Here is a 23919-nt window from a genome sequence, read left to right on the forward strand (position 1 = left end):
CCCACTGCCAAGTTTGTCCAACCCATAGGGATGCCCATGGGCTGGATGCCATGGCTCTGCAGGCCATATCTGGCCCAGGGGCCAGAGTCTGAGCACTTCTGCTCTAACGAACTAAGTCATAGCCCACTGAAATCAATGGGAAGACTAATGGCATCCAGCGGTCACTAAATCAGCCCCTATGCAAACAAACCAGCATGGGGTTGAGTAACATGAGCTTTAACTAAGTCAATGAGCGCTGAAGGCAGAGTCTTTCTTACAAAGATTATTCAGTACTTCACAGTAGGCATCTACACATGTGCTTTACTGTGCAGTAAACTAATCACTTCTCGGCCTCTTGAAGGCTCAGATCAAGTGCAGTAAAGCATCACTGTCTACATGTGTGTGGCAACTGGGCCAGTGTATACTAATTTACAGCACTGTTGGATAGTCCCATCAGACATGGGTATTATCTGATGGCGGAGTAAATTACTGCATTTAAACACACGTGTAGCTGGTGATGTCAGGATTAGTTTACTCCAGCTCAAACTGTGCTGAAGTTTACTTAGTTGCATTAATTGCACTTGTAGATGCACCCAGTATCACCAGAATCTTAGTTTAGGCTCCAGTTCAGGAGAGTGTGTAAGTATGTGCTTAACTTTAATAAAGCAAGGTCACTTTTTCTAAACTGAGACAACAGTTAGCCCATAAGAAACAGAAAAATATAATTCAGTTGATTTGCCTTTGTAGCCATTCAGAAATAATGCTTTTCTCTATTCTTTTTGCTTTTGTTTGTCTTAAGCAATTAATTTGTTTGATACCAGTTAGAAAAGTTTTCTTAACAGTTGGGAAAACTTCCTTGGACTAATACATTATCTTCTGAACTTAATTATGAGCTCAAAAGACTCTAAGGTCTGAAGTTTAAAAGACCTCCCATATGGATCATAAAACATTTTCAAAGAACTGTTTTAGGCTCAGACTATTTCTATTCTGCAGAAATGATAAAAATAAAACATGCCCTGTTCCCAAAAAAACTTCGATAACCTTGATGTTTTTTTCTAAAAAAACCCTCCATTTCCTTTGTATTACTTGAGAATGTATGTATGGAAAACCATATGGCATTTAATAGCTGAGCACCCAGCTGCTACAAATTTCTAAAAACTAGAAAATTGGTTAATGTCTATTGCTTATTTAGACACGTTAATGAGAATCTAGTACACCTAACTAGTTAAGATGTTTGCTTATTTTCTGAAGACTGGAACTTGTCTAAGTGGGTACTTGAGATTCACATTTTTGAGATGTTAGATATCCACCTAAATAAAGACTATGTGAACTTATTTAGTCCCTTGTAAGTAGATATGCTATCTGTTTCTAAGTTCACCACAGGGGTGTGAGAATATTTGGCCTCTTGGTTGCTATAAATTACCTGGAGACCATCAGGAATGAGTACACAGATCACATGCTTTTAATGGTTCGTATTAATTCTGTGGATGTGCCACTTTCTAATAGGTTTTGCTGTTGCATTTATCACCTGTAAGACAGGAGATCTTCTGGGTTCTGTGGATATTTGAAGAAATGATAAAAGCTGACATCACATCTTCATGGCCCTACAATGGGCAGCAGATATCCATGGAGAAACTGAGAGAATGACTGAGTGCCAGAAGCATGAGAAATGGTGACACTTACAGAATTATTATGACTAGAAGAGGAACTATAGAGCTAGTTTTGTCCCTTCAAGCCAACAGGTATGTACACTATGGCAATAGGGCTAATCGTTTAATGTAAACTTACACTAATAAGAATACCTTCAAGAATGTACATTTCTAGAAGTTCAAACCTCAGAATTCAGTGTCACATCTGACCCAGGATTATGCTTCCCAACTGGACCAAACGGCAGCTTACTTGCTAACACATAGCAATGCCTGAACGTAACCTCTAAAAGCCCTGTTGATGAACAAGGGATAAATTTCTAAATTAATCCAGACTGCCACATGGTAAAGCCATCTGTGAGGATATTTTGAAGGAAACAGATGGAAAAGGAAGAGATTCCTCTAAATGTAGTGTAAGATTTACATTATCCTCCATGAACTTCCATGTAGTCCCCATGTTTATGTAATTTATCACTATTTCCTTAGACAGCTCAGATTAGGAAGCCCACATGAGCTCATGTTCTTGTTGTTAATTGTGAGTCTGAACTTCTCTCCTTTAAGAGGAAATTCAAAAGTGTAAAAAGAAAAGAGAGAAAGGCAACTGGGCTAACTGAAGACCAACCCTGTCAAGTTCCTGATCATCCCAAGGATTACACAATGCTACCTCTCTTCCTTTTCAGTTTGAGAAGGACATTTCAGAATGTGTGCACCCACCATGGCACACTACATTCACTGTCAGGCAACCAAAACTGGTGAAAGCAAATGCTTTTGTCAGTGTAAGTATTAGAGCAATGCCTATTAGAACTGTTGAGGTATCACGGCCAGTCAGTATTTTTTTTGGGTGGAAAATAGGACTGCCAGGGCTTTAAAAAAATGAGTGAAAATTTGGTGAACAAATAACAAATAATTGCTTTTTATGTTTATAATTTCTGTAATTTAAATAAAGATTTATCTAGAAGTTCTGGTGATAACTTTGGATTTCTAAACAGCACTCCTTCCCCACCTCCCCCAACTATGCTTTCTGTAAATACAGTAAAAATCAGAGATTATACATGGGAAATTCAAAGGGATTAATATTTAATCTTGTTCATTAAGGAGAAGAAACCCTATCCCTGGCCAATGAGAAGCTGCAACTGTGGCTCATTGGTTAAACTAGCCAAAAACTGCTCTCAACTGCAACACCTCTGTGAGCTCATCTACACATACAATTAGTGTGGCTGAAAAAACTCTGCCACAGTTTGCACTGCAGTTTACTGCTCCCAGGTGCAGTGATCCCAGGTGACCACAGCATGTTGAGCCACAGCGGCACAACCCTGGCTGGCAGGGTACTGAGGGGTGGCGGGGGAGTCAGTCTGCCAGGCCAGAGCTGTTCTGCTCCAGCTCAATGTGCTGTGGAGGGGCTGCCTGGGGCACGAGGGTGCTACAGTGGAGGGCTAGCCGGCAGGCAGCCCCGACACAACAGCACCCTTGTGCCCCAGCCAGCACTGGTCACTGTCTACTTGTGCACTGCAGCGCACTAAATAACTATGCCATAGGACAGTACCTGTGTCAGGCAGTACTATTCTACAGGAGAGTTAATTAGTTTACTCTGGTCTAATAGTGCCACATGTGTAGACATTGATGTTTTACTGTGGAGCTAATTAATCAGCTCCACAGTCAAGCACACATGTAGATGCCCCTTGTGAGTAGAGGTGAATGGGAGTACCAGGTAGCAGTGGTTCTTCCTTATTTTATTCTCCCTTTTCCTGCCACCTGTACAGTGACACCCTTCACTACAACATACACCCCACACTCCCTTCTTGTTGCCTTTTGTACCACAGAACCTAAATGTCTTTGGTACTGCTGGGGGAGGCGGTTGAATCTGAGCTTAAGTGTGGTGTTACTTCTACATTATCTTGAATATTATCTCTGCCAGTAGGACAGTAATATTATTGCATGCTTGTCATCATTGTTGAGCTTTTATTGATTTCTTTTTCAGAAACTGGACTCTTATACATGCTTTTAGGGCTCATATAGTTTTACCTCTTGAGCTCAAAGCTACAAGTTTCTGTTTTTATTTAAATTTGTTTTAATTGTTAATTTGCACTGTTTTATAGTAATACTTTCAAACCATATGGTAGCCTGACAAAACTACTATTCCATTAAAAAGTAGACCAATTTCAAGAACAGTGCTATATCCATTATGGCCCTCATTCCGCAGTTCTTTCTTTTTTCATCAAAGCATGTGCTTATGAATGGATGGGAATAGACTTACTTAAATAGCAGGGTGAGGTATTTTTACATCTCCCTTAAACAGAGGCTCTCCAAGCAGGGTATTGTTTTAGAAAGGTCGAGTCTATTTCATTGCATAGATTTAGCAAAATATTTAGATGATGGATGTATTTTTCCACTGATGAAGTATTAATGTTACTGCTTACATTAAAATGATACTAAACTTACTAACTTAAGTCCTCAAGAGCTAACAAATTTAAAATAGCCTCTAGAATTAATTCATATGAACTTTTCCTTACCTGAGCAGGCTTCTTTTGAACCACTTGTTGAGGCTGCAAGGAAAAAAACAAAACATGATTTAGACCTTTCATACGGAACAAAAAACATTCAAGTCACCTAATTGAAACTTATACAAGTCTTGAGAAAAGCACAATTACATGCTTTTAAATAAGAAGCATGTTAAATGACAATACATACAAAAGACAAATTTCAGAAATGACGTGAAATGAAGTGTGTGCACATTTCCTACCGTCACTCTGACAATCCTATGTCTACTTATATCCTCCCTCTCAAAATGTGTAAAGCAGCCCTGAGAGTTGCAGAGAGAGAACACGTAAGTAGAAGTGAAAACAAGATAAAGCTTAATTTAACACACCCTTTCCTCCAACTCTTTAGAACCACGAACTGCTTAAAGAGTGGGGTTTTGACTCCTGAGTTGAACGGATTTTGTCAGTATAGGACCATCTTACTGTACAGTGCCTAATACAACCTCTGAACTTGTTTCAGAGAAGTTACACAAGGTTTAAGGAAGACTATCGCTGATCAGTTTTTTTCTCCTCTATTGCTGGGAACACCTTATGATTATTAAAAGCTGACACTCTTTAAACTAGATATATTTTCTTCTATTTTTGCTTTTTATTTATTTTCCGTTCTTTGCTTGGCTTGGAGGATGGAAGTAGACTATCCTGTTAACTTTGGTTCTTATTTTTCATTCACTAGCACACTGCTGCTCTGTCCAGGATGCAAACTGTAAGGGAACATATAAATCCCATTCCCAGTCTAGGCCCATTTCTACTTAAACAAGTTGTAGCCTAGATATATTTTATTAATGCTGTGTTAGAATGTATTAAATATGTGCACACATACATATTTGGACAGCTTAAATTACTCAATAGTTTCCTCATATTATATTACAGAATGTAATAAGACAGAGCCCAATTTAGTCTCCAAGAGCTTTCACAGTAGACAGAGATGCATGTTAATATCTCAAAAGTGACATTTTTCTGTACTGGCATTCCCTAAGCGCCTAGGAATGGGAGCCCAATTCCACCACAGTCCCCCTAAAACACAGTTAAGTGCAGCAGAAAATTGGACAGCAACAGAGGAATGGGGCATCAAGTTTTCATGCTAACATATAAACATCATACTCCATGAGCCCATGTTCTACCTGAAACGCAGGTGCTGAAACACAGATGATCTGGGTAAAGTTGACTTGGTGGATCTTGTGAAAAGCACAAAGGCTGCTTGCAGATGTTTAAAAAAACAAACAAAAAACAAAAAAAACTCTGTGCTTTACTGGAAGCTGCTGTGGATTACTTTGACCCAGATCTGCAGCATCAGTATAGATCCGGCGCCTCAGTGGGGCTTTTTGGCACTTTTATCTGAAGTTGATTCAATCAGCTATTAGATAAAAGGCCAAAAAAGCCCCACTAAAGCACCTGATCTATACAGACAGGTAAGCTAGTCCAAATAATGTGCTGCCTCTTCTGGGCATCCACTGGGCTCGGCATGGAGGCGTGCAGAGTTTAAAGCACCATTTTGGGGTCTTTTTAACGTTTGCAAGTAGTCAAAATGACAAACTACTCACATGGAGTAAAGTCCTCCCATTGCTTTGGGTGGGACTGAGCTTTCTCATCCATCATATTTTATATTTCCAAAGAACAAAGAATCAAACTCAGTGAGGTTTTTTTTTGTGATTATAGCTCTATTGAGTACTGCCTACTCCCAACAAAAAACCTGACTCTGGGGTCTTGGGCATAATAGTTTCCTTAGATGTTCAAAGGCTAGTTTTCATTTCAGTGCTTGTACGACATAACTTAAATATTTCTTAGCAAAGAATCTGGTGTAACTGGCCTTTAAGAGAAACATTTAGTGGAAAAAAATCAATGGAAATGTAAATTAAATGCAAAGGCATCAATTCAAATTGCCCACCACAAAACATTCTGTTTTAACAATAGATGCTTTGTTTACTTGCAACAATATTCTCCTTCGATAGAGTCCTGTTACTAATATATTTTTGTATCCGTATACAGAGCTCTATACTGTGTACTGAACACAGTAAATAGGAAAATAAATGCAATTACTGGGTCTGGTCTTTTTTCTTTTGTGTAGACCCTTTCTTTTCTAAATTACTTTACAGCCATTACAAAGACACTCTTTTTGTTGACGCCTTTCCCAGGTGTACTGCAGGCCCTGGAATGATTTAGGATATCTGTTGCCTCTTGGGAAATGAGGGTGGCTGCAAAGAGATTATTCATTTGAAAAGAATCACTTTTAAGACTAGAATTCACTGAGGTCTTCAATAATCTAAATCACCAGCGCTTTCCTGCCTTTTCCCCCTGCTGATTATACCTGTACACATGTTTACTCTCAGACCACATCAAATTCACAGACATTCTTGCAGGCTGACTGGTTCCTACGGCTCAGAAATCCCCATATTTTTTGGCTGTGGATCCTGCATTCATGTGACTCCTGCACACTGTAGCTCAATGAAATCCTCTGAAAGAGCTGCCAGCTCACCAAATTTTCCATGAATTAGGTCCTGACACTTCAATGAAGGGAAAGACAATGTCTGAAACAAGGCCAGCTCTGGCTCTCTGCCTAGTATGTGTCACAGTAATTCTATCAGCTGCCCTTCCACACAGCACTTCATACTTTTCAGACCACCAAAAAGACCCTTGAATACTTTCAATGCTAGTTGAGCTTATAGCTGCCAGCACGTTTTCCTAGCCTCTGGCACCCAGTGGCTCCAGACTGGACCCAGAAAGTTTGTGTGTGTGTGTTTGTTTTGTTTTTATTTTTATGAATGGCTTTAGCAGAGGACTCTGACTGAAGCACAAAACTACAGTCATTCATAAAAAGCAAAGGGAAAATACTGTACTTCACCCGAATGGAAACTGTTTCTGATACTGACAGAGCTTTATAAGACACTTACTCATTCAGCTCCTTTGCTATCTTAATATTTAATGCTCAGAGCAGTTTGCTGTCTGCCAGCAAGGGTTCATGTGGATTTTTGAACTTGGATACACTGCTTCTTATGCTTTCTACCCTTATAAGGAAGAACTGTAGGGCTGAGGGGTAGCTATTTAAGATTTAGAGCATGGGTTAGATCCTTGGCTAATACAAACAGAATACTCCATTCAAGACCAAAGAGCTGTGTTAATTTGCACCCATGTAGCAACTAGCTGTGACATTTCAAATTGTGCAACTTAGAATACAATGATTTTTGTGGGTTTTGCTCCTCCACTTTGAGTCAATGGTGCTTTGTCTGACTATGGACTGAAAATGTTGTAGTCAAGTAGTATTTACTTTAATTCTTTGAGTCCTTGGGGAAGCCCCTACCTTGAAGGCAAAGGAGTTCAAGGGTACACAACCCACACAGAATCAAGACTTAACAGTCAGATCCAAATTGTTCCCATAGGTGCCCAAACAGGACGATGGTGGGATTTAGGCAGAACTTAGGCACCAAAGTCACAAAATATGATCCAGATTGATACTGCTCCAACAGCTACAAAAACCATGCACATTGTCACCTCGACTGTGGACTGAAAAGTTCCCTGGGAACCTAAGTTTGGGTTACTGAATATGCTTAGAAGCAAGTTAGAGCATAACAGCTGCCCAAGCTCCACTGAGATCTAGACTGCAACAGGGAAGTGCCAAAATTCTATCTAAATCTCTAATCTGGTAAGCGATCACAGAAAATTACTGAGGTAGACAGCACCCAACTCTTTTTTTAATATCCTTGTGGTTAGAGCACTTAGTCAGGATTTGGGTCCTCCTCATCCGAGGGGACTCAACCCAACGTGTCTGACTTCCCCAAGAAAGTTGCTTAGAAGCAAGCTGCAGAATAGGCTTGAAGGGAGCACCTACTTCAGGGGCGGGCAATTATTTCAGGCAGAGGGCCACTCACCCAGTTTTGGCAGTCTGTCGAGGGCCGTATGGGTAGCCCTGCCCCTTGACAGGTGCTCCACCCCTTGACAGGTACTGCACCCCATGGTCACCATCTTGGAACTAGTGTCCCAGCGCCAACACCAAAGTGGGGTGCAGACTAGCAGGGGTCCGTGGAGCTGGTCTGGGCTGCACCAGCAGGGAGAAGGGAGAGCAGGTTCCATAGAGCCCCTGCCAGCTGGGACCTTGTGCTCCTGCCACCCTGCTCTGGGCCCCGCTGGCACTGACCCCGGGGCACTGGTGTGGGCCCCATGCTCCTACTGGCTCCCTGCCCACTCACACCCAGTGCCTTCCAGTTCTGCAGTACAAGCGGGGGGCAGCGCACAGCCCCAACCCCCTGCTTGCTGGCAGGGAAGAAGCTGGTGCTGAGCACAGGGAAAAGTGGCCCCTCACTCACCCCATGGCTGATGCTCCCTGCTGCAGGTGCTTGCAGTCCACATGGGGCTGTCTGGAGCAGGTGCAGGCAGTCCCAGGCAGGCTGCAAGTGGCTGCAGTGCGAGGCACTGGCCATATGGCGAGTGAGGGGCTACTTGTCCCCATGCTTAGCACCAGCTTGTAACCCGGCCCTGCTGCCAGCCTGGCAGCGGGACCGGGTTATAAGGTGGTGTTGGGGGAGAGGAGGGGGAAGTAGCCCCTCGCCTGCCCCATGCCTGGTGCCCCATGCTGCAGCCACTCGCAGCCTGGGGTGCTGGCATGGGGTGGGGAAGGGACAGCTTCCCCCCTTCCCTGCCCAGGGTCTCCCCCACCCTTCTCCTCCCCTCACTTACCTGTGGTTCTGCTGCGGGGCAGCCAGTGCTCCCAGGCCAGAAGCCCCACCGGTTGGGGCTTCTGGCTGGGGCCCAGTGGGCCCCGCTGTTGTTGGAGCCTGCCAGGCTTTCCTTGGGTCCTACTGCCCTTGGTTCCTGTCATTTTTGACAGGAACCAAGGGTAGAAAAATATTAATTTTCTACATTTTTTAGGGGACCCACGGGCTGGACAGAATGGCCTCACAGGCTGCATCCAGAATGTGGGCCATATTTTGCCCAGCCCTGATCTACTTCCACCTTTCTTTCTTAAGCTAGGCCACTGGGCAGGTAGAAGTGCAAGAGTTATGGGACCAGATGGTAAACAAGCAGCAGAGGGCATAACTCGGTAACAAGTGATATGGGCACTACCCTGAGAGGGGAGAATTCTGGGTTTTGATCCCTGCCCTCTGCACTGTTATTACATTTTACATTAGATAGTCAATAGTTAAAAAACGAGAGAGAAATAAATAACCCTGGGAGCCAGGCTACAAGACAGTACCATCACTCTGAGAATCAGTGACTAGAAGTTTTGATTTTTTCACTATACTCAGTGCTGCAATCAGTTTGTGTTAGGTGTGTCCTCCCCCTACCCCCATTACCTCCAGGTGCTCTGGATCCTAAAATGACAAAGATACCTACTGTGCTGCCCTAAGTCAGCACATCAGCTCTGGATAGAGGATAGAGTTCTGAAACATCACAAAGCCTAGTATTTACTATTAACTAGCTGTAGACGACTTTCTGCTCAACACTGAAGTGCTCTAGATCCAGGATCAGCAAAGTTCTTAGGAGTGGTGGGTCAAAATAACTCAAGTTGGTCAATCACTTCCATCTCAGCTACCGCTTCCAACCTGGCTGTTACTACTACTGCTACTGCTTTTCCCTGCTGCCCTGCTGCCAGACAGGTGAATTCTCTTGCTGCTAAATTGCTACACAAACCCAGGCTTTGTGAGCCAGATAAAAATCAGTCAACAGGCCACAGGTTGTTGATCCCTGCCCTAGATACCATTTGGGAGGTGCCCTAAGTCTTCCTGTTCATGGTATATGGATCCAAGGCACCTAACCCTGTTGATCTGGGTCATCCTCCCAGGCCTAGACACTTAAATTTTAGGCCTTAAATGTCTCAGGGCTCATCTACACATGATGCTGCACTGTCATAGCAATACAATACAGCGATGTAGTGACCATATGCATCTACATGTGACCAACAGCTACTTTGCCATAGTGGCATACTCCATCATTATAGTGTGCCACTATGGCAAAGTAGTGGCTAAAAATAACTGTGCACCTGGAGTACGGTGCAGTAATAATGGTGCTATATGGGCACATGTAGATGTGGCCTCAGTGTAGCAACTGATTAAGTCAGTTTGGTCCTAACCCTATTTGACTAAATAGAAATAGCCTCAGGGTCCAGCTTCGGCAATGCTTTCTTTGACTTTAGTGAGTATATATCTTTCAGCTTCTCTACCAACTTCTGGACGTTCTGCTGATGCAACCGCCTCAGCTCACTAAGCCTCAAGTTCAGTGTGTTAACAGTTCTTTGCATGTTCCAAAGAGCTTGAAATGAGATGCCTCTAATTCAAAAGCCTGTTGCATTTAAATGTTCAGCTTGCTGGGGTGACAAGAATTTCCCGTAAGTCTAAAAAAAAATTGGATCCCATAAGAATGCAAAAGACAAGGGACTTGAAAGAAATCTTTTGGAGTAAAATAATGTTGTACACAAAACACAGGAGTCCTGAATAAAAGCTCCATCGAACTGAATGTATCACTTCAGTTTTCTGTACAGTAAAGGGTAGTATAGCTGACTAGTATCTAATATTTAGTTTCTTTTATTTCAGAACTAACATTTGGGACTACTTAGCTCAATACAGTTTTCAAGTTTTATTTTTTCCTAGTATCAAATTAGACTATTTCAAATGGAATGGATATTAATCAGAAGTCTGGACATGTAAAAGCAAAATTCATTTCTTCAGGCCACATGTGACACCAATGCACTGTATTACATGGCATCCCTAAATACAGAATGGGGAATACAAAGCAAAAGTTTCTAAACTTTGGCAAGCATGAAAAATATCCTGTGACATCCTTGATACCAAGAATTCATCTGACTACAAAATGGACCCTAGAAGAAAGCAGGATTTGCTTGACTATGTTTGAGTTCTTACGATTTTAGTGTACTAACTACAACAAAATTAACTTTATACCTTTGTGGTAAGTCAAATAACTTTGATAAGAAGGAAAAAAATACTCAAACCTTGAGGTGACAAGATAGGAAGATCTTTCAGGTATCTTATTTACACTTACACTTAGCCTGATCATACTCTAGCTCAGTGGTTCTCAACTTTTTTAGGCTCAAGGCACCCCTCATTAGACTCAAGAAGCCCCTCATTGCACTTGAGGCACCCCTTGGAAGTGTCATCTCTTAATTTAAACTCATTTTTGACTACAGAAAAATAATAAAGTATTTTTTCTGTCGTAAAGAACTCAGAAAGACCACAACAGGTCACAATGTTTTTAATTATATGGATTATGCTATTTGAAAACTCTGGATTTAGCTCATGAATCATGTTTACACACCTAGCAGTACTAACATTGTATGTTACCCTGAGACACTCCTGAAAGGATCTCAAGGCATTCTCGCTAAATCACTGCATCCTGCCTCAAATACTATAAAAGTCTGCTCCAATAAACTCTGCAGCATCAGGTATTTTCTCCCAATATAATAAACTACAGATGCCAATCAAATTGCTTCTTAACCTTCTGTTTGATATTATTTAGTAGCTCATTACATCTTTCTTGCAACTCTTCTTTGAACATCTTTCATTTTTTTCAACATCTCTTTGAAGAGAGGCTACAGAAATCAACACATTGTTTTGGGAGTGGTCTCACCAATATGAAATAGAGAGATAACCCTACTCTGCTTAGCATCACCCCATTTATTCTTCTGTATACAAATTCCAAATCAGCACACTTTAGCTTCAGTAAAAGTAAACTGTAGGCTGTTGTTGAAGTAAGATACATATTGCAACATCGTTTTCAGTAGAAATCCTGCTAGGGCTAGATTTCAAGGACCATGTCATAACTGCTGCCCTGTGGCATCATTGTGTCAGTTAATAATCAATAACTGTGTTACATGCCCTTCATTTTGCTAGCATGCTACAAAATATTACGATTTGCATTTCAGGTTTGGAATGATTGTTCCACTATATCACTATACCACTGTAAAATAAGTAAAATTAAGTTTGTATCCATGTTGCTTGTAGCATGAACCTGAGTTTCAGATTTGTCGTATTTCCTACTCTATAATTATAGACTACTGCTCCTTATAGTTGAGATTTTTAATGCTGCTTGGAAGAATCTAGGTAACTTTCCTTTAAATAACATAAGCCACAGGAAAACACATTTATAAAAATTACTGTACTTGATAGGAGTGCACCAATAGAGATTTTCTTGGCCGATACCAATAGCTGATTATTCAGCAGGCATACTGGCTGATACCAAGCTGATAACTGATTTACAGGAGCACAGCCTGGCAGTGTGCATAACAGCACCCTGCCGGTATATCTGGAGGGTAAAGAGTGTGGGAGAGGGAAGGAGAGTGGGGGCGTGTGTGTGCAGATTGAGGCTCCCAAGGTGAGGGAGGGAGTGGGGCAGGGGTTGAGGGTGCTGCCCAGCCAGGACAGTGAATGGGACTCTGGGGCAGGGAGTGGGATGGAGCTGTGGGTAACTCATTCAGGGGATCAGTGTCCCGGTGCTTAAAAATGGCAGCGGTGGTGCTTGAACTAAAGCTCATTAAATGAACTTTAATTCAAGTGTCACCACCACCATTTTTAAGTGCAGCAAACCTTTTAGGAGTGGAACCAAGTGGGGCAGGGGCAGATGTGGGCTGCCTGCTGTGGGCTCAGGGCTCTCCACTCTGCTGTCTTTTGCTCTGGGAGCCATGCACTGGCTGCGCCACAAGCCCTGCCTGCCCAGCAGTTGAGGCACAACTCATCGCCCCCACTGCCACCAGTTCCCAGGGCAAAAGGCAGCAGGGTGGACAGTCCAGAGCCCACAGCTGGCAGCCTGCACCCATCCCTTGTGCAAATCTGCAGGGGGCACATGCCTCCCACAGTGGGGTACGTGCAGCAGTGGGAAGCTGCTCCCCACTCTACCTTGTTGAATACCCTGGATGAGCTGCCTGTGGCTCCATCCCGCTACCTACCCCAGCCCCAGGGTCCCATTCACCACCCTAGCTAGGCAGCATCCCCAGCCCCTGCCCCTCTCCCTTCCTCACCATGGGCATCTCACTCTGTACCCCCACGCCTCTTCCCTTCCACAGACTTACCCACAGGGTGGTACTCTGCATGCTGCTGGGCCATGTGCGGTGTGTGCTTGCATGTGGTACTCAGGGGCCCTGGCCAGAAGGCATAGTGTATTTATCAGTGCATTATCAACTACACCCGCCAAAAAATGCCTATAGCTGATAACGTTAATTTTCCTTTTATCAGCGTTGATCCAATATAGCGGCACACCTCTAGTACTTGAATAGTTTGCTTGAGTCTAGTTATTGACTTCTGTACCCAAATCTCTAAGGCATGCTACAAAGTACTAAATTTTGCGTTTTGATCTCTCTTTCTTATTAAAGTGGTACCTGTCACTGAAGTAGGAGACACATCACAACACAGTTTTCAGTAGAGGTGTGGCCAGGACTAGATTTCAAGGACCTTGTCACAACTGTGTTGCATTTTGGCCTGGCTCACTGTGTCATATCATGATCAAGAACTTTTAAGTGCTTAGTGATGTGAAACGTAGTAGACTGACCCTAGCAATAAAACAATCGTAGTTTAACCATAAAACAAGTACCGTACTAATGGTGACATAAAATCATATGTACAGGCTATTAAGAATCATGCAAATGCCACCTGGGATGGTGGTCACAGAACTGACAACTAAACACCATACTGAAACCATCAACTTATCTGTTGAGGCAGATGGTTGGACTAAGTGACTTTTAGACCTATACAGTCCAACAAATCCTTGCTGGTCCACAGCATGTTCAATTTCAAGATATCAGGCTACTGAAAGGTACTTTAGACACTCATTCAAACTCAAAAATAACTCCATCCATGGAGTTGGTAGCACAGTAATTACTATTGTTATGCACCTTCAAGTTACATTCACCATGTGCTCAAGTGGATGGCAGTGCTGTCAGCTGCAGGACCCCCAGCTCTGGAAGCATATGGAGATTAACTGGTTAATCATGCCTTCAGACATGATTTATCAATGATTCAGATGAGGATGTGGAAAGTACACTGGCCAAGTTTGCAGATGATACTATGTTATGGGGAAAAGTGGTCATGCTAGGGGATAGGATGCAGAGCCAAAAGACCTGAGTAAGGTAGAAAGATGAGCAGAGCAGAAATGGATGCAGTTCAGTAAGGATAAATGCAGACTCTGCTTCATCTGGGGAGAAGTAACCAGTGACATGAATATAGGTTAGGAGGAGATGTCCTGGCCAGCATGATGGCTGAAAGGGACCTCAGGGTTATGGTTGGTCACAGGATGAACATGAGCCTCCAGTGCAATGCTATAGTCAACAGAGCTGCATACTGGGATGCATTAGCTGATACATCAAGAGCAGGGCTAAGCAAGTGATACGTCCTCTCTACTCAGTGTTGGTGAGACCCCAGCTGGAGTACTATGTCCAGTTCTGGATGCCACATTTCAAAAAAGATGTGGAGAATCTTGAAAGGGTCCAGAGAAAGGCCACAAGAATGCTTAAGAGCCTGAAGGAAAAACCTTATGAGGAAAGACTAAGGGACCTGGGACTGTTCAGCCTGGGGAAGAGAAGACTGAGGGAGGACTTGGTGGCCATAAGCATTCCGTCTAAGCTGTGTGGTATGCGCAGCCGCACAGGCACGATCATGCCATGCTGCCAGGCATGCCTGCGTAGTTGCACACACCACACAGCTTAGAGGGAATGCCGGTGGCCATCTATATGTATGTAAGGGGTGAATATCAGGAGCTGGGAGAAAAACTTCACTAGGGTGCCCCAAGGGAGAACAAGGAGCAATGCCAGTAAACAGTTAGAGCAGGGGTTGTCAATTGGGGGTATGTGTACTCCCGGGGGTACTTGGAGAGGAGCTAGGGGGTACACACAGGCAGGTGGGGACGGAGTGCCGCCACCAACCAGGCTGTGCTGCCACCTCCCAGGAGCTGGGCTAGGGCAGGGTGGGAGAGAGGCACGGGCAGCAGCTCCCCTCTGTGGGCTGCACAGGTGCCACTCGGCCAGCTGGACATGGGGGGCAGGGGAAGCTCACATGCTGCCACCCCCATCCACCACCTCATATACAAGCCCCTCCCTACCCCGCCGCTCAGCCAGAAGTGTATCCAGAAGGGGTAGACTTCTTAAAAAAGGTTGAAAACCCCTGTGTTAGAGGATGGTTGCAGGTTGGATGTAAGGAAAAACTTCTTTACAGTAAGAGTGACCAGAATCTGGAATAGAATTCCCAAGGAGGTGGTCAGTCCCTAACCTTGGAAGTCAAGAGGAGACGCCGTACTGGGATCATCTGATCTCAGCAGTATTCCTGCCCAGAGCAGGGGGGTTGGACTTGATGATCTTTCGAGGTCCCTTTCAGCCCTTAATTTCTATGATTGATTCTATGTAGCAGGAGCCCATAATAAAGAATCCACTAAGAGGAACAAGGTTGAACTAAAATTGAATGAAACTAGTAGAACAATAGTAATTACAGCAAAAGTTCCGTTAACCAGAACCTTGCAAGCCAGCATGCTCCATGAACCAGCATGCTGACTTGTAAGGTAAAGTGAAACCAGAAATGCTCACCATGGCACTTCCAGTTTCTCCGAGCCCCCATGGCCTGGGACATAGCAGCCTGCGCTGTTGAGCCCCCATGGCTGCACGAGGCCTGCCTCCCTGTCCCGTGGGGCCTGCGGGAGGGGCAGTGATGCTGCGGGAGGGGTGGTGATGGCCCAGACATGGTGGAGAAGCGGCAGCCCGAATAGGCAAGGACGTGTATTCAATTAACTGTTCAGACTGCTCAACTAACTGGCATATTTTGTTATCTGGCATCCCCCATTCCTGGCAGTTGCCAGATAACAGAGCTTTTACTGTGCTATGCTACTAAATCTGTGGATGGAATTATTTTTGAGTCTGAATGAGTGTCTAAAGTACCTTTCAATAACCTGATGTTTTGAAATTGAACATGCTGTGGATCAGCAAGGATTTGCTGGACTGTGTAGGATTTTACATAAAACTGTTAAATTCTACTCCCAAATGTTTTGCGTGAACTCTGAATCACAGAGGCATAGAAAAGTAGGGCTAGAAGCGACCTCTAAAGGTCACTTAATCCAACCCCCTGCCTGAACACATAAGTTGATCGTTTCAATATAGTGTTTGTATCAGTTATCAGTTGCCAGTTCTGTGACTACCACCCCAGCTGGCATTAGTTTTTCATGATTCTTAATAGCCTATACATATGATTTCATATCACCATTAATACAGTGCTTGTTTTATGGCTAAACTGGGAATTTTTTTTATTGCTAGGATCAGTCTAGCATGTTTCACATCACTAAACACTTGAAAGTTCTTGATCATGATATGACACAGTGAGCCAGGCCATGCTCCAATGCCAATGTCTGCTGTGGGTGCTCACTTGTGGGAGTCTGCAACTTACCAGTGTAGAGGGAGCCCAGGACTACAATCCCAGGCTTTTCCTGCACTGGCAATAAAGGATCTTTTGCTGAATCCCACAATCACGTGTGGCATGACAGGAAGCACAATTGTGTAGATTATGCATCAGATCCTATCACACCTATCACCTGAATATCTGACAGGGGCCATGGACTACCTTTTAGTTTCTTAATTGCATGCACAAATTCACAATACAGAATGTGTATATGCATACACAGTACTGGCTTGTGTATATGCATGCCTGGTTTCAGTGCAGGTAATGAGCGGGATATGACCTTGAAATTCAGAGGTTAGAGACCTAAAAAGAGTTTATATGTCCTGTTATCACCATAAGCTTGTGAAGATTCTCCTCTATCCCAAGAAGTAAATGCCTGTATTTGGAGGCAAAAGGTCATGAATTCTATTGCCTACACTGCATGTTTGCAGTCAACTGGCAACCAGGGTGTCTGTGTATGCACACAGTCGCGGGTCATTAGAATTGAACAGTAATACCATCTGGCCCTTACAGTTCAAAGACTTCTCAGCTCTCTGTGTAGTCTCAGAAACTGGGATAATAGTAATCTGTGGAATATTTTGGCAAAATCTGTGGAATTTCTTTTTTTTCCCTATGCTACTTCATGCTTCTCTTTGAATTTAATAACAAAGACAAAGTAGGTTCATTCAAAAATATTTATTGGCTTATTAAACTGACCTCCCTTTACTACTGCTGGACATAGTTTTACAGAAAACCCACAAAATCCCATGACTCGCACCCCTAGAGTGTAATAAACTCTGGCGGATGCCAATGTTAAAACTGCAATAGCTATTTGTTCAGAACAGCAGCAAGCATCTCAGTTATCTGAATGAACAAAACAGTAATTAACAGACTACCTATTTCCATATTAAAAAGTCAATCCTACAAACAAACATTCAGAAAATCGAAAATTCATGCACCTATGTATTCAGTAGAACAAGCACACTAAACCGATCTGTTAAAATGAGGACTCAACAGTCAATAGTACCTTAGGGTCAATGCAACTTAGGTAAAAGCTAGGCCTCCAAATCCAAGCAAGTGATCCACAAACCCCTACCTAAACACCTAGATGCCTAAGGACACTTTTACATGTACTGTAGGGGTGAGGAAGGGGGGGCACATTTTAATGAAAGTGGCTCCAAGAGCCACTCTAATTAAAGCACCACTATGTCTCATGTATCAGTGCCACTGCACTTAAAAATGGCGGTGGGGGCACTTGAACTAGTTTGTTCAACAAGCTTTAAATAAAGTGCCCCCGTCACCATTTTTAAGCACAGGGACACTGATATACGAGATGCAGGAGGCTGCTGGAGCATGGCAATTGCTACGCTCCGGCAGACTTGATTAACCAGGTCTGCTCTGACATGCTGGAATTCCATCAGAGCAGCCTCTGCGCTCACGTATAGGTGCCCTAAGAATCTATAGACATTTACATTTTCACCAGTAATATTACTTAAGTGCCACAAATTCTGCTACTGTACATGCCCTGAGGACCTGCTCCCAAATTCTTTATGCATTTTATTCAAATGCTCTTTACTACAGAATGCACACGTAGTCACAAAGTCACTAGAGCAGTGATTCTCAACATTTTTAGAACTGAGGCACACAGTAGACTCCAGGTACCTCTCAGAAAATGCTAGCTCTTAGTTTTCACTTGTGTTTTGACTCAGTGAAAAATAGAACAAAGAACTGCTCTGTTGAATAGAACTCAAAAAAACCACAAAGGGGCAGAATGCTTTTAACACCATGGGCTCCTACTTGAAATTTCTGGGCTTATCCTGTGAATCATACTGTGGCATACCTGGTTGAGAATCACTGCTAGAATGTAGGCACTAGGGGAAGTAACTCAGGATTCCCCCTTTCTTTCACATCTTTGTATGGCAGTCGTGCACCCACTCCAGTCCTGTGAATCTTGAACTTTTAGCTGCAGTGCCAGTTTTAACAAGAGAAACAGACAGTATTTTGTAAGGGATGAAGGAGCAGAGAGTGGTTTGTAGGGAAGGAGGAGATTTGGATTTGAGCCTTCTTACTGCTGCAAATGCCCAACTCCTAAGCAAGTAGTCTTACCACTGGGCTATTATATAAAAGGTAGGCACCAACACTTCTAGTGCTAAAGAAAAAAGTGGGCCAGATGCCTGTAACCAAAGGGACAATTTGGGCACCTAAGTCCAAGCAAGAGTTTTGGCCTGCAAATCTTAGACCGAATTCTAGAAGAACAATGGGATTTCATACCCACCTCTCTCTTTGGTATTTCCCAGTATCTAGCTTAGATGTCTTCCTATTCAGTGTGCTACTGCTGTGAATTTTACTCCTGGAGCTGGGTACCTAAGATCATTTGTACTTCTGGGCCTCAATTTTTATCCATGTAGATATTTATATGATCCGAATTATCTTAACCTTGGAATACTTTGGGTGAAATTCTGCTCTTACTGAAGTCTTATAATAAAACTTTGGGGAAATGCCCATTGACTTCTATGGGACCAGAACCTCATCCCTTCTGTTAGCAATGTGAAGGCGACCTTCACAACAAAAGCTACAAGCCTGTTAATATTTTCAGTACTTTCCTAATATTATTAAAATATAAGATATGAGAGAAGTTCATGGGAAAGAGTCAGTGGGAAAATATCAAAATGTGAGAGAAGTTCATGGGAAAGAGTCAGTTGGTCAAATTTTACTCTTTACAATGGTATCGTTCTACTATAATACAATTGATTTACACCACTGTAACCAAGATAAAGAATCTGGATCAATATCCATAATAGAGTGATTTTCCCACCCCTCTGGGTAAGGAATGAATGGTTAGAAAGTAAAGAAGAAAAATGGCACTATTTTTTGTCAGCTATTAGTCATTGGTCATCAGTCTTCAGTAGAGTTTATTCAAGTCATAACCCAGACTCATAACATAATAAGACCTACTGAATGTACTTTTACTGACTCTGCTTTATGTAAAATGTTTTTTTTCACTTGTAATACGAATTCTCTCTCTCTTAAACTGTATCAGTTATAAAACACTCATTTAAAGGGCCACATAGATCTTTGGTTACAAAATCTGCAAGTCAGACTTTATAGTTTTATACTAGTGGAACTCTGTTGAAATCAATATATTGACAAATCTGATTCTACATTTTGGTTGCTGGGGAATTCAGCTGCTGTTGACCATGGCTCTTCAAATGTATCTGAATTCTCCCAAGGATGTATTATAATTAATTCCCCTATTAAGTGTTCTCCAATAAATTTTATCCGCGTTCAGATTGCCAAGACGCATTTTTATTTTTCTGCTAAAACAACAACAAAAGATCTGTGAGAATCTGTGATTCAAGATGTAATGTTCAAGAAGCATGTTATAGTTCAGGGTTAACGTTCTCTCTGTATACTATAGAAAATGGGTCTCCTTTGAGTAGCTAATTTTAGACGTATAAGTTCCCGTGGATGTTGCTTAAAGACCACATCATAGAAAATGTATCTATTTAATGTCTGGAAATCATTAAGCAAAAGTACAAAAGGAGTGTTCATTTGTATTTCTTTCCTTTTTAATTTTTGTTATTCTTTTTTAAATGCAACACAAAAATCACATACACATATATCAACCTAACCTACATACATTTGTGTTGTAATCCATTATCAATAAATGGAAAAAGAGAGAGAGAAAAAAACAAGTAAAAAGGAGGGAAGGAAGACAGAAGAGAAAAAGAGAAGTGTGCACAGTGTAATAATTTAGTCACCAAAGTAGACTCTGGAGGGTAAGGCTAGGTTTCAGAGTGACCTAGACAAATTGGAGCATTGGGCCGAAAGAAATCTCATGAAGTTCAACAAGGACAAGTGCAAAGTTTAGCACTTAGGATGGAACAATCCCATGAACAAGTACAGGCTGGGGACCAACTGGCTAAGCAGCAGCTCTGCAGAAAAGGACCTGGGGATGGATATAATTCTATTAACAGTGTGCCCTTGTTGCCATGAAGGCTAATAGCATACTGAGCTGCCTTAGTAGGAGTGTTGCCAGCAGATCGAGGAAAGTAATTATTCCCCTTTATTCTGTATTGGTGTGGCCACATCTGGAATACTGTGTCTAGTTTTGGGCCCCCCACTACAGAAAGGATGTGGACAAATTGGAGAGTCCAGAGGAAGGCAACAAAAATAGGGGGCTGGGGTACATGACTTCTGTGGAGAGGCTATGGGAACTGGGCTTATTTAGTCCACAGAAAAGAAGATTGAGGGTCGATTTAATAACAGCCTTCAACTATGTGAAAGGATGGTTCCAAAGAGGATGGAGCCAGACTGTTCTCAGATGACAGAACAAGGAGCAACAGCCTCAAGTTGCAGCAAGGGAGGTTTAGGTTGGATTTTAGGAAAAATCTTTATTACTGGAAGGGTGGTGAAGCACTAGAATGGGTTACCTAGAGAGGTGGTAGAATCTCTATTCTTGGAAGTTTTCAAGGCCTGGCTCAACAAAGCCCTGGCCATGATGATCTAGTTGGGGATGGTCCTACGTTGAGCAGGGGGTTGGACTAGTAGGTGACTTCCTGAGGTCCCTTCCAAGCCTAATTTTTTATGATTCTATTCTAAGAAATCTTTCCAAATTATACTAAACCTGTCAAAGCAGTTACATCTGCAAAACAAGACTCTCTTCACAGAAACCAGCTGTGCCATGTCATCATACCACTTTTCAACCTTTGGAGATGCCCTACTTTTCCAATGCAGTAATATAAACCTAAATGTAACTAGTAAGGCCCACTGTAAAAGTGCAATATGGTTAAGTTTTAATTTTAACTTTTTAGATATATACCCCAGAATGCACATATTCACCATACTTGCTGTATTCAAAATCATATTAACTCTGGTTACACTTTTTTCCCACAAAGAACTGATAATACAGTATGAAAAAAAATATATGACCAAGCATTGAATGTAATGCATTGCATCTCCAACATGTATCTACTGGCAGTATATTTAATTTTTAAGTTTAGAAGTAACGATGAAACTGTAGACATTCAAATATTCTGAACTGCTGACAACCACTGGGATTCTGCCATCTGAACATCTAGGCCTTCATTCCTCTTCAGTCTTACATAGTTCATGGCAGGTCTGTTTTGTCAAGATATATATTCATAGGGTGCAGCACAGAATGAGAATGAAAAGCAGATTTCAAGGCAAAAGTAAGTATATCTGAAGCATTTGCTATACCTATAGCCTCAAAACTGATTTTGAAATACTTGATAAAACCATATATATTGCCATTTAACTATTTCTGGAAGGTTGAATTTAACATACGCCGCTGAGAAGTATTTAATACAATTTCCCACTACAGCCTGTTCTACATGTACCATATCCTTATCTACCTACTTTCTACACATCAGTTTTTGGGACTGATATTTCAAAAAGGGATTTTCCCAAATAGAGGCTTTACAAGAAAACGAAGGATGTAATGAAGTATAAAACTACAGTATGCTTGCTAAGATTTTTTCCAGGCTGCAAACTTACAGGATGGTTTGTCAAATGAATTCAGTATTTTCCACATTTTTTCATCTTTATTGCTCCCTCCCAAATAGTCCTAAATATTTAAACAGATTTTGCTGATAGAGCAAAACTTAATAAATGACAGAAAACTAAATTTCATAAAGTACTGCATATAAACAGACCATGAGATAAGGAATTCCCACTGTTTAGACTTCAAGGTTTGTGAAATTATGTTTATTGTTTTAACATAGTTTTATACAGTCTCTTGGATTCATGGAAGAATACTTGTAGCAGCTGTTTTCATTGTGAGCTGTAGGTTACAGCCCACTGGGGCTTGGCCCTTGCTTACAGACACTGTTGGAGAGGGTGCACAAAGACAGGTACTTTTACTGTGTTGCCTGCGTAAATGCCAGACCCAACTACAGTGGCTGTATCATCATCTCCCATTCTGCTTTTCTTCTGTGCTGCCCTTTCACTTTCAGCATCTCTCTCCTGCAGCCCCACCTTCTCTTCTAAAACTTAATTTATGGGCCTTTTGAAGGTTTTTGAAAGATGACAGATTAAAAACTGTGGAAAGTGAAGTTCCTTCTTTATCCTCCAAGCAAGAACCTCACAAGACTCTGTTGTGGAAGCTTCCATTATGACCACCAGTCAACTGCCTTAGCCCTAATCAAGAGGGAATACCTTTAAATGACAGAAAGCAGCTGAGTCTCAGAAAGCAGCCCCCTTTGCTAACATTGCCAGCCTGGTGTCCCATTAGGGCCAACTCTGGCTCTCATTTCTGTGAGGAGTGTACGCTCCTGGCTTGAAAATGAACCAATATCATTAGCAATAGAAAGAAGGTCATTTTGGGCTCTCTTGTCACCTTTACTAGTATCACATGAAAAAGGGATCACCCAATGAAATTAGAAGGCAACATTTTAAAAACAAATAAAAATAAATATTATTTTACTTACAAGGGATACAAACCATCTTGCTTCAGGATACAAGCCAATAAATAACTATCTGGGGTTGAAAAGAATCTTTCCATGTGGGGAGGTTATTGCATAATTGTTCTTCCCCTGGACTTGCCAGTCTGTTTTGACAGAGCAATTCTTATGTTCCCTACTCTTTTCATGTGGGCCATATGGAAACAATTTTTGGTCACTTCTGAATGGGCTAGACTTGAATTGGTGACCCAGAGGTGAAAGGCATGCTATCACATTACCATCCCATTCTGATTTTTTTTTTTTTTTTAATAGAGTCTTCTCTCTGCCTTTTTGGCTAAGCCACCCCCTGCTGTAGAGGAGCAGTGCTCATACAATAAATTCAGGCCACTGGTCCTGCCCCACTGCAATTTCCCAGAGATGTGGGTCATAGTGAATGCATGGAACAGACTAGATCTACAAACCTGTGGTTAGGTCTGTTGCCAACCAGTTACCTTTCTCTGCATGCCTAGATTTATACCTTCTATTGAATCTGCTAGTGCTTGAAAAGGGAATTCTGAAACTCTAAAGATTCTGGGTTATAATTTATTAGTCCAAGAACACGTATCACATTACCCTTGACTGCTCTTACTCCTTGGAATGGTAAGAAGATAAGGACTGACTTCTCAATGACAGTTTTCATGAAACATCCTGAAAATTGGAACTGCTTTGGCGTAATGCAGGTTTGCACACCAAACACCAGATTTGGTAGCAGAGATATACAACCTTCTGCCAATGTGGACCCAAGCACAGTTGCACATTTGGAAAGTCTGTCAGAAACAAGGCTGGAATGATAATTCTGAGGACTTAGCCCCATTCAGGACCATGAAGCATACTCCAAGCACCTTGCACAAATAAGTCTCTGCTTGCTGTGCAGCAAATTAGCAAATCAGCCTTGAAGAGAAGACCAACCCAGATTCTGGGGAAGTGGGATCCCAGCCACAGCCTG

General features: G+C 42.3%; 1 protein-coding gene across 1 annotated transcript in view; it reads right to left on the bottom strand.

Moving 5' to 3' along the window:
- HMGA2 (high mobility group AT-hook 2) overlaps positions 1-23919 on the bottom strand; it is a 178714-nt gene that overhangs the window by 29357 nt on the left and 125438 nt on the right. The window contains exon 4 of the mRNA XM_019543279.1: positions 4136-4168. Within this exon, the coding sequence (XP_019398824.1) occupies positions 4136-4168 (33 nt within the window). The remainder of the gene's footprint in view (positions 1-4135; positions 4169-23919) is intronic.

This window comes from Crocodylus porosus, unplaced genomic scaffold, assembly GCF_001723895.1.
Source record: "Crocodylus porosus isolate Cpor-Errol unplaced genomic scaffold, CroPor_comp1, whole genome shotgun sequence".
NCBI classification, from domain to species: domain Eukaryota; kingdom Metazoa; phylum Chordata; order Crocodylia; family Crocodylidae; genus Crocodylus; species Crocodylus porosus.